Genomic DNA, 14,981 nt, shown 5'->3' with positions numbered 1-14,981 from the left:
TCATCAAACTGGTCTTTTGTTGGGAGAAATGTGTTCGTCGCCAGGGTGACTCTGTTGAGAAATAAACATTTTGCCATGAAGAATAGAGTTATAGAATGTTAAAAGCGTTAGTTTATTTTAAAAAAAAAGCCATAAGAAATTCACTAGCATCGCTTTTCAGCACGCCCTGGTATTTTGCCCGGTGAGCTATGAGCATCGAAAATTTCACATGAGGAGGGTAGGATCCCAAGTGGTTCCTTAACCACTGCGCATTCTCGCTCCGTGTGAAAAATTGTCGTGAAGCGACAGGTAAGCGCAACGCAGAAGAACTGCGAGCGGCGTGGGAAATCCCTAGGCTCAAGGCTGTTGTAAGTGCAGGTAACGATGCGCGCGTGGTTTTTTCTGCGAACGCCGTGACGTCAGAGCGGAAGCTCTAGGCTATGCATCCGTGAGTGTGTGTGTGTGGCGGTATATAGCGGCAGCCGCTGGCGCGCGCGGCACCACACCGACCCAGCCATGGCCGTCGCACCTGTTCTGCTCGCCGTTGCCGTTGCGCTGCTCGCCGCTACCGACAGCGTTGCTGTGCCCCCCCACAGGCCTCCAGTCAACGCCTACACAACCAGGTATATACACGCCGAGGCTCCTCGAAGTCGCTACCTTTACATGGCAAACTCCGTAAACTGACTTCGCAAGTCCGCGGCTAGTTCCTCGTAGAAACGCTCCAGAATCATATTGTCTGTTCGATTCCGTCTCTGGACCATCGGCAGACATTTGCTTAATGATTTTGCTGACGTTTCGTCAGCACTACTGGATGGCATTGCAGTGCCAGACAATGGAGTGTGGCCTAACGTCAGAAAAATCGTTATAAAAACTTTGGGCGAAGATTCCGAAATGAAAGCAAACAGGCAATATGTAAGCAAGTGATCATCAAAGCTTCAACAGTTTTGCATTCCAAAAAGGATTCTGCAGATAGAATTTCGGTGACCAGATTTCCGTTTCCACAATCTGTGTTTGTCTCCGTGTCAGCGCCCTACTGAGTTTCAGTCGTGATTCTGATTAAATGGCTCTGAGCACTATTGGACTTAACATCTGTGGTTATCAGTCCCCTAGAACTTAGAACTACTTAAACCTAACTAACCTAAGGACATCACACACATCCATGCCCGAGGCAGGATTCGAACCTGCGACCGTAGCACTCGCGCGGCTCCGGACTGAGCGCCTAGAACCGCGAGACCACCGCGGCCGGTGTGATTCTGATGTCAGATTGCTATTTACCTGTTAAAGTGTCGCTTTAAGTACTGACCTAAAGAGGTCAGTTTCTTTTATTTAACTGCCTACTGTTTTTATACTTGTTCAGTAAAATAACTGATGGTGCCCGAAGTAGAGAGGATATAAAATACAGACTGTCAATTGCAAAAAAAAAAAAGTTTTTGAAAAAGAGAAACTTGTTGAAATTGTAAGAGTACAAATATCGATCCTATAACTGAAAGATCGAATCTACACCTTAGCTACAATGCAGCAGCATCGCTGACAGGGATGCCCCATCGTTCTAGAAAGAAAAGACTGGTTCCTGGAAATCTTTCGGTGCGAAGTAGGGAGGAAGCAGTAGAGCCTGAAAGCTGTAGGCCAGGTCCCGGCAGCTCGAGGTACGCGCATCGCATGTAAAAAGAAGTGAATTAGTTTTGTGGTATTGCGGAATATTGTTAGTAGACCCGGAACATGATTGCAGAGCAGATCGCTAGTGTATCAAAGAGATAACTTTGAAATCAGATTTAAATTTGGTATCGAGGGAATTGTTACGTAATGAAAAAACGATCGTGCAGTAATGAGTCACAATGGTAAACTCATACAGTTTCGTGATAAATAAGTAACTGCATTTGAAGAGTGAGTGGAATCAGAACCAATGTGGGCGTGTTATATGAATTCTAAGTGGAATAAAAGTAACTGTGTGGTACAATAGTTTTACAACCTCTTCGTTATTAATAATTTATTTTGTATGGTATGGAATCAGAGAACTGTGTGGGATAATACATAAGTTGTAAGTCAACTCAATGAGCAGAAGACAAACGACATTTAAACACTTTACTAAACATTTAACTCCGTGTCCCATGTCACATCATGTTTCGTTCTTCTGATTCTTCAGGAAGTCGGGATTGTACGTATTCTCAATAGCCTATGAATATCTTCATTGTCATTCGTTACTAAATCCTTTACTAATTAATACTGGACACACGTTCACAGATTAGCTACAATGGAATTGTTTGGATGTTGCGGCAGACAACAGCTGCAAACCATCATAGTTACCAAGACTACGACTTGTGCCGTTATTTATCGAACAAAACTAGGGAGCAAAGGAGCACTGAAACGGAGATAAACGGTAGTTATAGGTTTTATCGCAAATTTTCAAATATCGTAACTTGTGATTTTTTAAGGCTAAGTGAGGGGCTGGGATGGGGGGGGGGGGGGTGGCGGTTGGGGTAAGGATTGTATGGTGAAAGAGGTGCGTTCTAGAACCTAAAATTTATGTCAAACGTGAACCATAAACAATTCACACAAGAAGAGAATAGAAGCTTTTCAATTGTGTTGACACAGAAGAAGCTGAAGATTAGATGGACAGATGGAATAACTAACTAATTAGTAGTCGGCCGTTGTGGCCGAGCGGTTCTAGGCGCTTCAGTTTGGAACCGCTCAACCGCTACGGTCACAGGTTCGAATCCTGCCTCGGGCGTGGATGTGTGTGATGTCCTTAAGTTAGTTAGGTTTAAGTAGTTCTATGTTGTAGGGGACTGATGACCTCTGATGTCAAGTCCCATAGTGCTCAGAGCCATTTGAACTAATGAGGAGCTACTGCACCTAATTGGCGGGAAAAGAAATTTATGACACAACCGGACAAAAGTTGGGTTGGTTGACAGGACACATCCAGACGATCAAGGAATTGTTAATACGGTAAAAAGTGGAAGTGTGTGGGGTAAAAATTGTACAGGAAGCCAAAGGCTTCAGTACTGTTAGTACACTATATGATTAAAAGTACCCGGCTATCTGGCTGAAAATGACTTAAAAGTTCGTGGCGCTCTCCATCGGCAATGCTGGAATTCAGTATGGTGTTGGCCCACCCTTAGCCTTGATGACAGCTTCCACTCTCGCAGGCATACGTTCAGTCAGGTGCTGGAAGGTTTCTTGGGGAATGTCAACCAATTCTTCACGGAGTGCTGCACTGAGCAGATATACCGATGACAGCCGGTGAGGCCTGGCCCGAAGTCGGCTTTCTAAAACATCTTAAAGGTGTTTTATAGGATTGAGGTCAGGATTCTGTGCAGGCCAGTCCATTACAGGGATGTTACTGTCGTGTAACCACTCCGTCACAGTCCGTACATTATGAACAGGTGCTCGATCGTGTTGAAAGATGCAATCTCCATCCCCGAATTGCTATTCAACAGTGAGAAGCAAGAAGGTGCTTAAAACATCAATGTAGGCCTGTGCTGCGATAGTGCCACGCAAAACAACAAGGGGTGCAAGCCCCTCCACAAAAAACACGGGCACACCATAACACAACCGCATCCGAATTTTACTGTTGGCACTACATACGCTGGCAGATGACGTTCACCGGGCATTCGTCATACCCACACCCTGCCATCGGATCGCCACATTGTGTACCGTGATTCGTCACTCCACACAACGCTCTTCCACTGTTCAATCGTCCAACGTTTACGCTCCTTACACCAAGCGAGCCGAAGTTTGGCATTTACCGCCACGATGTGTGGCTTATGAGTAGCCGCTCGAGAAAGAAATCCAAGTTTTCTCAACTCACGTCTAACTGTCATAGTACTTGCAGTGGATCTTGATGTAGTTTGGAATTCCTGTGTGATGGTCTGGATAGATATCTGCCTGTTACATATTACGGCCTCATCAACTGTCAGAGGTTTCTGTCAGTCAACAGACGAGGTCGGCCCGTACTCTTTTGTGCTGTACGCGTTCCTTCGCGTTTCCACTTCACTGTCACATCGTAAACAGTGCATCTAAGGATGTTTAGGAGTGTGGAACTCTCGTGTACACACGTATGACACAAGTAACACCTAATCACCTGACCACGTACGAAGTCCGTGTGGCTCTCTCGCGATGTCCAATGACTACTGAGGCCACTGATACGGAATACCTGGCAGTAGATGACAGCACAGTGCACCTATTGTGACATACGTATGTTTTTGGGGGTGTCCGGATACTCTTGATCACATAGTGTAGGTTCAAATGGATGTACAGTAGGTGGGCAAAATTACGAAAACATGTTTCAACGTGAACGCAGATGATAGCCTAGCTCGAAAATTGCGCTGTTATATTTGACCACGAACAACACCTGTGCAATGCCCTCAATACGTTTCAAGTGTCAGTCGTGTTTGGAATAGTGGCCTGTGTAGTTGTGAGTGCATTCTATTGGAGCTAAGTGACTTCCAACTTGGCCAAATTGTTGATGCTCGTATGGTGGGCGCTTCTGTAGCTAAGCTAGCTGAAATATTTGATGTTTCAAAAGGCATCATATCGAAGATTTTTAAGGCGTACAGGGAAAGAGGAAAAACATCATCCGCTATGTCACAACGTGGACGAAATTATTTTTAGAATAGTCGTGACAGACGGTCATTGAAGAGGATTATTACGAAAAACAAGACGATGACAGCTGCGAAAGTCGCTGCAGAACTGAGTGTTGCACTCGCGAATCTTGTCAGAAGCAAAATAACACGAAGTGAGCTCAATAAGCAGGAAATTGCAGGGTGACTTGGAATTCTAAAACCAGTCATTACTGATACAAATGCCCGTAACAGGAAAATGTGGTGTCCAAGCAATAAAATCTGGCTATAGAGCAATGGAAGAATGTTATTTGGACGGGTGACTGTTGTTTTACACTATTTCGAACTTCTCGCCGAGTTTACGTACCAAGAATCAATCATGGTGGGATTAAGTGAAGATTTGGGTGGACATATCATAATATTTCATCTGCCCCATGGTTACTCTGCAAAGTCACACTACTACCAAGGTTTACCGGTGTGACCATTTTTGCTGGTCAGGTCCGTCCCATGGTACGATGTTTGTTACCCAATGGTGATGTTACAGGGGCCCTGTTCACACAGCTCGTATCGTCCAGGACTGGTTTTGTGAACACGTTAATGAATTTTCGTGTCTACCCTGACCGTCACAGTCACCTGATCTCAATATTATTGAGCCTTTGTGGTCTACTTTGGATAGAAGTGTGAATGATCGCTATCCATCACTATCTTTGTTGCCTGAACTTGACACTGTTTTTCGAGAAGAATATTATAACATTCCCTTGAAAACCATACAGGACCTGTATTTATGTATTCTGAGACGACTAGAAGGTGTTTTGAATGCCAACGGGTTTCTAACGCCGTATTAAAGATGGCAGTGTGTTCTTTTTGGTTTTACCATATTTTTCTCCAACACCCTGTAGGTTGCGGCACTTCAGCAAAGATGGAGAGGCTTGTATAAGATAGATTAGACTAGAGTGCTACATGAAACCAGTCTTAGAATTGAAGACCACAACAAAAATTGTCAAGAAGCACATTATTCTCTTTATGAGATGGAGATACACGAAACCTGGTAATCAACTGGCAGAAAATGTGGTGGCATACCCACCATTTACATGAATTTTCAATACGTTCATCCTGTGGTTGAAACTGATTTTCTGTCTGTGTTTACTTTCAAATCCACTATCGTGGAAATAGGGTTCTGCTTCGAAGAAACATAAGTTGTTCCTTAACACCTCTACATGTTTCGGTGAAGTTTCATCATCATCAGTGGTTCATTTTATTTTCTGTCAAATAATATATAAAAATATTACATGATAATATATGCAGTTTTGGGATAATGGGAATGGTATTCATAACATTTTTAATAAAACATATACTTTACTATTACTTATTGATGTTTGTGCAGCTCTCTTTTGTTTGCGGTGGTGGAGAGCGTTGTAGCTTGAGGATAATGTACTTAGCAACACATGCTTCTTGGTCGATGTTTCAATCTAATGACCGATTTCAGAATCAGCTGAATGAACAGGCACTAGTTACTGTGGAAGTTTCCAGCAAATTCTACTGTTTTTGTTATTGTGAGACTTAAGGTCGTGTTTCGTGCATCATCTATAAATATTCTGAAATCTGTACATGTAAGTGCTGTGTAATACATGGCGGTTCAAACACATTGTGCATGTCACTGGATAGACGAAAGTTCGAAGTTTTATATTCACACAGACACTATACCGTGCACTCAACATGAGCACCAAGCGTTGCTCGAGAAACATCAAAGCGATAGACCATTTCATTTTACACACAAATCAACGGGTCCCTGTTTAGAAAATCGACAGCTTCAACAATTGATTTCTTAGTCCTTGAAGGAAAGCTGCCATAGGTGGGACAAATTCTGTCTTACTTTCACAGCAAAAATCTCAAGGTGGGAGGTACGGTGACGTGGGAGCCCAAAAACAATGACCAAGATTTTGTCACTTCTTCAAATCCAACGGTTAGGCATGGCGTTGTTAAGATAACGCCTTGCACCAAGGTGAAAATGAAATCTTTATAATCTTCGCGAAGTTGAGGAAACACTCAGTTTTGCAGCATGTCGAGGCATGACTTTCGTGTCAAAGTTTCCTTCGCAAAAAGAAAGGTCCGTAAAATTTGTGAACAGAAACGGCACAAAATGCATCCAGTTCGGTGAGTGTCTCTGATGTTCGACGACGACACCAGGATTTTGTAACCCCGAATTCTTACATTATGGTGATTTACTTTATCCTATAGATGAAAACTTCGTTTTTTCCAAAAAGATGACTTGTTCGGAAAAAAGTGTCTTCTGTCATATCGTAGAGACTTGAAATGCAAAATTCGTACCTTCTGTTACGGTCGCTGGGACGCAATTGATGAGTTAACTGCAACTTGTAAGGCTTCATATACAGGTGTCGTTCCAGAACACGCCACACCGTTGTTTGGGAAAGTTCGTGTTTCTAGGCTGCCCGTCTTGTAGATATATGAGGGTTCCTTGAGAACGCATCTCGGATACACTCGACTTTTTCATCAGACGTGCGTGGCCTGCAAGCACTCTTCCCTTTACATGTGCAATCAGCTTCTAAGAATTTTTTATGCCAGTCATAAATCTGCTCATGCAGAGGCGGCTTCTTGCTGAATCGACGGCGGAATGTCCGTTGCACGTGAACAATGGACTGACTTCGCGAAAATTCCAACACACAAAATGATTTCTCTTGTGGTGTAGTCGTCATGTTGCTACAAACAAACAATAGTGCAGCTGTGTCGAAACTTTGAACTTTCCTCTATCCAGTGACATGCACAATGTGTTTCTATCTTTTGTAGTTTTCTGCAATAAACAACTGAAATCCGTTTTTCTTAATCGCCCGATAAATTAAAGATATTTGGAGACTAGTTTTAATTCTTCAGTTACAGAATTTTATAGTGAGTAAAATTATGTATCTTTTTAAAATTGTCCGTATTACGTGTGGGTGGACAAATTCTGCTTCATCGATCGTGCACCTTCCTGTGTCTTGAAACGGATGGACTTCCCCCATAAATCATGTAGTATTTGTAAATGAACTAAGACCCTTTAATTTCTTATCGCCATTATCAGTCTTGAAAATGAAAATGTATATTAATTTGCAGTAGCCTCTATTTCAAAATGTATTTAACTTGTATCTAGGTTTTGAGGATACTATACTTAATTTGAATTCACATATTGATTATTAATGTGCAGTAGAGCAGATAGACAGTTAAAAACTGTACTGACAATGTTTTTTCAGTTGCAACACACTAAAATTTCAGTGACACGTTTGTTCCTAGGTACATCATCACGTTGTACTGTGGAACATTTTTTTCACATTTGGGAAAACCTTACATTTCTGGGGTAATTTCTGTAATTTCAGAGCCGGCCGCGGTGGTCGTGCGGTTCTGGCGCTGCAGTCCGGAACCGCGGGACTGCTACGGTCGCAGGTTCGAATCCTGCCTCGGGCATGGTTGTGTGTGATGTCCTTAGGTTAGTTAGGTTTAAGTAGTTCTAAGTTCTAGGGGACTTACGACCTAAGATGTTTAGTCCCATAGTGCTCAGAGCCATTTGAACCATTTTTTGTAATTTCAGAAAAAAACTGCAAAGATTTTGACAAAGAGGATCGGGTTCTTGTAATAGGTAGAGCAGGGAACAGCCTAAAAAGGACAGAAATTACAGATTGACGGCTGAGGGTGACCTGGACGCGATAGGAGCAGTAACTACATAGACAAATGAGAGTTTCGTGGACGTCCTGTAGCGCCATGACGAGTCCTGGGTTAACTCTGCAATGAGCCATGTGAACACTGAGTTGACAAGCTGCTGCTGACTGAAATGAAAACTAAAATGAGTGCAGTGCCTGTTGCTACAGTTGTGACTGAGATATACAGACACGGCCTACACCGGAACAGGAGAGGAAAGATAGATTGGTTGGCTTCTTGCAGAAAATGTATGGGAGGCCACCATCACAAAACGCAAGATCCCTGTGGCTGTTGGTTTCAGCGAGGTATATTTCTCAGGTTAGAATCAGGTATCAGTAACCCTGTTTTTAACGACGTCAAAATCTCGCAAAAGAGCCCAAGAAATTGTGTAATAATGCATAGAAAAGTGAGGTTAGCTTTTTTTATCAAAACATTAGAGTGTGGATTAATAAGGCAGAAGAGCTTCTTGCCTGTTTGGAAAATTAGGGGGCTCTGAAAAGATCGACATCCTGTACATATCTGAGTAGCACATAACCACAAGGTTAGATAAGTTACGAATAAAAGATTACATTATTAGGATCCTTCTCATTCAGAACAAGTGTGGGAAAAAGGAGGAGTTGTTACACATACTTAAAACAGAACACAAGTTCAAAAACATTGAGACTGGGAGATTTTGTAATGATCAGGGCATAGAATTGGGTTCTTGTGAATTAATACTGAAAAATTGTTTTTTAACTATAACTGTGTACATATCCCACTGGGACATTTTGAACTGTCCATGAAGAATGTGGATTCCTTACTGTGTTATCTATCGGACAACAACAATCAGTTAATACTCTGTGGTTACATCAGCGTAGATTGTCTAAAGGATCCTGAAAGGAAATATAATTTAGAAATCTTATTTTGATCCAAAAATTTGATCTCAGCAATTGACTTTCCAGCACAGTGGGTAAAGCATTAGGACCATAATTGGTAACTTATCCTTGGTGAAGCCCAAAGAAGAAAATAGCAGTTTACCCACTAACAGATGCTCTGTCTGATCATGATGCACACTAGTTAGAATAAATAACATAGTGTCTTACAGTATGGATATTCCTCCATAAGAAACCTACTGGACAGATGTCAATAACTACCGATCAGCTTCACTGCTGACATATTTTTTCAACATTTTTGAAAAGATGGTGTGTTCTGGAATAGTATTGCACCTGAGCAACAATAATTTCCTCAGAAAATCACGGTTTTGATTGCAGAAGAACTGTTCTAATGAGAGTGGCATTTACATGTTCACTCACCACATTCAGCAACCATTAAATAGTAAAATAACACTGGCTGGTATTTTCTGCAACCTATCTGAAGAATTTGACTGCGTGAATCACAAAAGTCTCCTAGATAAATTGAAGCCTTGTAGGGTTGGTGCTATAGGCATCTAATGGATGTCGTATCTAACCAAAAGGATGGAAAAAGTAATTCAACCAGTGTAGTCCAGGGATATTGTCCTGATGGGAGAAATCACGTATGGGGTTCCCCAAGGCTCAGTGTTACGTCTCCTATTGTTTCCCTTATATGTAAACGATCTTCAGTCTCGTGATCAACAAACTGAATTAGTTCTTTTTGCGAATGACACTACTATTTTAATCAGTCCAAGCATCATATAGATACAGAAGAAACAGTAAACAGTGTTCTTAATTCTACAATGGTCGGGCAGGGTCTGTGAGACCCACTAGTCTTGTTTCACTAAATTTCTGTTTTTATAGTTGCTGATTTGACTGGAGCGCTCTGCTAGCTTCCTGAAACATCCGAGAGAAAGCGTTCACGTCGTGAATGAGGTTTTCCTTCGTTTATTCATTGCTTAGTTGGGCAGTCTTCTAAAAAGTGGGCGGATCTGTCAGACCCAGCCCGACCGTTTACGTTACTAATTTCTGCCAGTGCGATCCCATTTTTATATTGGTGTAGATCTATCATTTTTTACTTTGCGAACTATTTGTGATGTCCTAAAACCGGTTTACCGTTCTGAATAAATTACAATATAAAATGGCAAGAGAAAGTCTTTCAAACAATAAAATTTATAGGATCTTATATCATGATGAGAGCGAAGGAAGGCGATTGCGACGCCGGCCCAGACTTCGACCGCGATCAGGACGTTAATAGTGAAACAACTGGTGGTGAAGAGAGAGATTTTTTGCCTTCTGCCAGCACCGATACTCCTACTGTTGTTGACTCAAGTACAGCTCTGGCAACCTACTCAGGTACGTCAAATATGCACTTTTATAAAGGAAGGAACGGAGCACCTAAATGGATAAAAACTTGTTTCACACAAAGCGTTCGAACAATATGTCACGACATAGTTACTATGCAACTGCCTGGAAGTATTCGAGCACCGATGGATATACATCCTCCAGCAGGATCATGGCATTTATTTTTTAGCAATCCATTGATTGATTTAGTTCCCGAATGAACCAATATTCATATTGATTCAGTTACAAAAAGTATACAAGTGACCGAAATATGGCTAGGCCTACAAGCTTTGATGAACTAAAGCATATTATGACCTGCTTTACTTAGTTGAACATTGCATGGCGGTAAAACGAATATTGAAGACTTTTGGAATGAAGACGGGACCAGGATAGAAGTTTTTCGATCAAGTAAGTGATTGAAAAGGTTCAGGTTTTTGACTCGTTTCACCAGGTTTGACAACATCCATACTAGAGAAGAAAGAAACGCATAAGATAGTCTTGCTGCCATAATATCCATTCTTGATATGTTTGTCTCAAGCTGCATTGCATATTTTGCTCCATCAGAAAACGTTACTTTGCACGAAATGCTCCTTGCATACAGAGGCAGGAGCAAGTTCAGGATGTATATCCCAAATAAACCTGTCAAGTATGGGATCAGGGTTTTCAACCTTGCTTGTTCTAAAATGTACTACGTAAAACATTTCGAAGTCTATGGAGGTGCATAACCACATGGATCGTACTAAGTCAGTAATAAAACAGACGCTGTTGTCTTGCATCTTTTGGACCCAGCAAATGGGCCTGGAAGAAGTCTGACCACAGACTGTTTATTTCTTACCCAATCGTCAAAAAAGTACTACAAGAAAACAATTTTACTGTTGTCGGTAATTTAAAAAAGCATGAAATTCCATTTGAGCTAATACGCAAAAAATCTAAAAAGAGTAGTCATGTATGTCTGGATTTCAGGAAAACGTCACATTACTTTCATATGTACCAAAACGAAGCAAATCAGTACTGCTTGTGTCGTCAATTCAACGTGATGATGAAATTGATAGTGACAGGGGCGAAAAGAACAAAAACATGTATAGTAACGTACTACAACAAAACAACACATATAAAAACATAGCAGTATTGATGTCGTTGATGCTATGTGTGGTGAATATAATGTTGCTAGGGGCCTCTCTGTCTCTCGTTTCAGTTGTTGAAAACTGCAATTCTCAATGGCTACATTGTATTTAAAGGAAACAAAAACGTTTCAGTTAGAAGACAATACCTCAGAACAATAGGAAACTCTCTCACACACCATATTGGACGTCGTGTGCAACCCAGTCAGACTTCCCTCTCGAAGTTGTCAGGCTTGTTTGTAACCTCTCCGGCACCCAAGAAGGAAGAATAATTGAAGGTAAACAACCAGGGAAGAGGGGAAGAGCTACAAATTTAAGGACAGCAAAATTAAATATTTTTGCAGAGTTTGCAAGATGTGGTTATGCTTGGCGCACGCTGAATAGGTTTCCGGCGACTCTTTTGAAAAATGTTGAGAGGAAACGTTATTTGTCGCAAACTATTTTATATTCTGGGCAACCACAGCTCTTGAAAGCCATGATCTTTGGAAGAACTTCGCTGATAGCGGAGTTTTTCCTGACACTACACGTTATTTGTGATGGGCTTTGTAAACTTCTGAATGTGGAGAGCGAGGGATGTTTTGTAACTTGTATGCACATTCAAATTTTTCCAATTTGGGGAGTGAAGCTACATCTTGGTCTCCCTCCGGCCAATAGTATAGGGTGTCCAGCGAAGGAGTCCTTGATTTCAAAATTAAACCTCTCGAAAACTAAGATCGATCCACGAGTGCAACAAACGATGCGGCTACTGTGGAAGATGTAAGAATTTTATACAGAAGGTAAACAGAAGTTTCGGAGTAGAAAAGTTCTTCATTGTGCAGGTCTTATAGTAGCGGCGTGCATACTGAAATTCGCCCTGTGCAAGCAGTCTCTGTAACCAAATTACAATCTCTTCTAAATGACCATCACTTCCAGTACGGATATGGCGCAAACGAACAATGAAATTTGCCATCACATCCTATAGTATCTCAGCGAAAATGGATTCAGACGTCACCAAGGTCGCCGATTCAAGCTCGTCTAGCGTGATGGGATGTTACCAGTAGACAGTGGCTTTCAGTGTGCCCCACAAAAAGTAATAACAAGGAGTTATATGGGACGAATTGGAGGCCAATCCATCCATTCACCAGAAAATTTGCAATAATCCAATGTGGTGCTCGGTGCGATGTGGTCTAGTCCATCTTGTATGATACACGTAATACATGTTCGATCCTCCAACGCTAGCTGTGTGCCATAAATTGTTCTAAAATTGCAACTTACCTTTCACTAGTGATAAATTTTTGCATACAAAAAGGGCCAGTAATGTCTCTGCTGCATACCGCAGCCCATACGGTAACTTTGGGAGAATACAAGAATTTCGCTTCACTCATATGGGGATTTTTCGGAACCTCAGAATCACCAGTTTTCTTTATTCACCACTCCATTCAGGTGCAAGTGTGCTTCATCTGTGAACCAGATGCAGCCAACATCAAATCATTGTGATAATCTGATTCGCAAAGTCAGCCAACTATATCGCAGCTCGTACAGGTATCGCCTGGTGTCTTCGGTTTTTTTGAATAAAAACATTTGTAGGCTCTGTCTTAGTATTTTCTGCTTGCTGGAACGCTTCAAACCAATGTCTGCTACAGTTCTTCGGATTATAATGAATTATTCCAGAAACCATGGCGACTGTTTCAGAAATAGCTATTGTTAGCCGCGCTGTCTGTCCGTTGGAATTTGGCGCAGAGCTTGCGAATGGTTTTCGCGTCAAGTCCTTCTGGAACATCTAGCTGTGTTTGAAAACTGGGTGTTTGTGCTGTAGGTCTATGATCTATATCAACCAGATTAACACGTTGTTCAGTGGAATACTTGATACCAATCTCCTTTCAACGGAGGAACTGATAGCTCTTAGCTGCGGCGCAGTATTTATAAAAAAAATTGTGTGAAATCGTATGGGACTTAACTGCTAAGATCATCAGTCCCTAAGCTTACACACTACTTAACCTAAATTATTCTAAGGACTAACACACACACACACACATTCATGCCCGAGGGAGGACTCGAACATCCGCCGGGACCAGCCACACAGTCCATGACTGCAGCGCCTAAGACCCTCGGCTAACCCCGCGCGGCGGCGCAGTATTTACAGGAATTGTGTGTTTCGATTACAGCTTCATCTGTTAGCAGCTTTTCTCACTATTTCGAAATTTCTGTATAACTACCCAAGATGCTTCTCCAGGCGGGTGTAAAATGAATGTGCGCAACGGAAAATACTGAATGCGAAAATGAAGATTTGGCCCTGTGTGACTAACCCCTGCAGCAGAGCTGAGGACCTCTGACTGATGATATTATCTCCTCCTTCTTGCCCTTTAACATATAAATTACAACATAAACATAAATGAATAATTAAGGGCACAAGTAACTACAAATGATAAATGTTATTTCTGCTTATATATTTATTGTGGATTAATACTCCTTTATATATAACAATTGTTTATATATCAATGACCAATGGACATAAAGAGATACAAATGAATATCCTAACTAATATGATTGATCGACTGCCCAAATCTGACCCTTTTTATGGCTACGCGATCTAATATAAATAACGCGAAATGACTGGAATCACCTACGTACCAAACACTAGAAGACACTACTTTCAAAGATGACCTACAGTGGTGTGCAACCTCATTGGAAATAAAATTTACGTGATCACAGCTGTTTAGCTTTATAGCCCTAATAAGCCGGAGCAATTAAGCCATATCACCGTATGTACTGCGTCCGGTGCGTCGGAGTGATGGTTCTCACATACGTCTGCGACGGTGGAAGAAATCCAGCAAAAAAAAAAAAAAAAAAAAAAAAACCTCTTTCAAACACAAGGACGGCAGAAGGCGGTTCTCTGACTATTATGATCAAATACTGTCTTCTCCTCTCTGTGTTGTACAGAGAAGAAACGCGAGCTCCCAGTCACAAGGACGGAATTCAGATAACGTCTCTACGCGAGTATAAACAGAGGATGTGGTCTCAATCACTGAACGTTGCGTACTCAATGACGACTCCCTACCTGGAGGCGAGGTCCAAAATCGTATAAGTTCGCAACAGTACAGTGCCTAACCCTTCTAACTATAAAATCTCCTAAGAGCAAAGTCCGTCTGTGCCAATAAAAGCTGATCCTAAACGACCGTCAAACACAGGAGCTCAAACCGAAAGACCTCTTTCTTTCCACCGCTGGCTTCCCAGAAAAGCTCGGCTCCCCCCCCCCCCCCTCCCCCACCCCTCGTAAATGCTGAAGGTGAATCATATTCTCAAAACCACGGAATATTCTCCCTCTCTACAGATTCTTCTGAACGCCGACCAACCATATTTTAGTCTTTTGTCGTCCAGCGCGGAAATTTTGCGAGGAAATACCTATCCCTGTTAATTAGGAA

The 14,981-nt window shown here is 41.9% G+C and overlaps 1 protein-coding gene across 1 annotated transcript in view; it reads left to right on the top strand.

Annotated features, from left to right (window-relative positions):
* The first annotated feature begins 466 nt into the window (after positions 1–466).
* The window catches only part of LOC126298049 (uncharacterized), a 41,431-nt gene continuing 26,916 nt past the window's right edge, over positions 467–14,981 (top strand). Inside the window, exon 1 of the mRNA XM_049989370.1 lies at positions 467–602. Within this exon, the coding sequence (XP_049845327.1) occupies positions 496–602 (107 nt within the window). The 5' untranslated portion in view covers positions 467–495. The remainder of the gene's footprint in view (positions 603–14,981) is intronic.

This window comes from Schistocerca gregaria, chromosome X (assembly GCF_023897955.1).
Source record: "Schistocerca gregaria isolate iqSchGreg1 chromosome X, iqSchGreg1.2, whole genome shotgun sequence".
NCBI lineage: Eukaryota > Metazoa > Arthropoda > Insecta > Orthoptera > Acrididae > Schistocerca > Schistocerca gregaria.
This window is presented reverse-complemented; position numbering and strand designations above follow the sequence as displayed.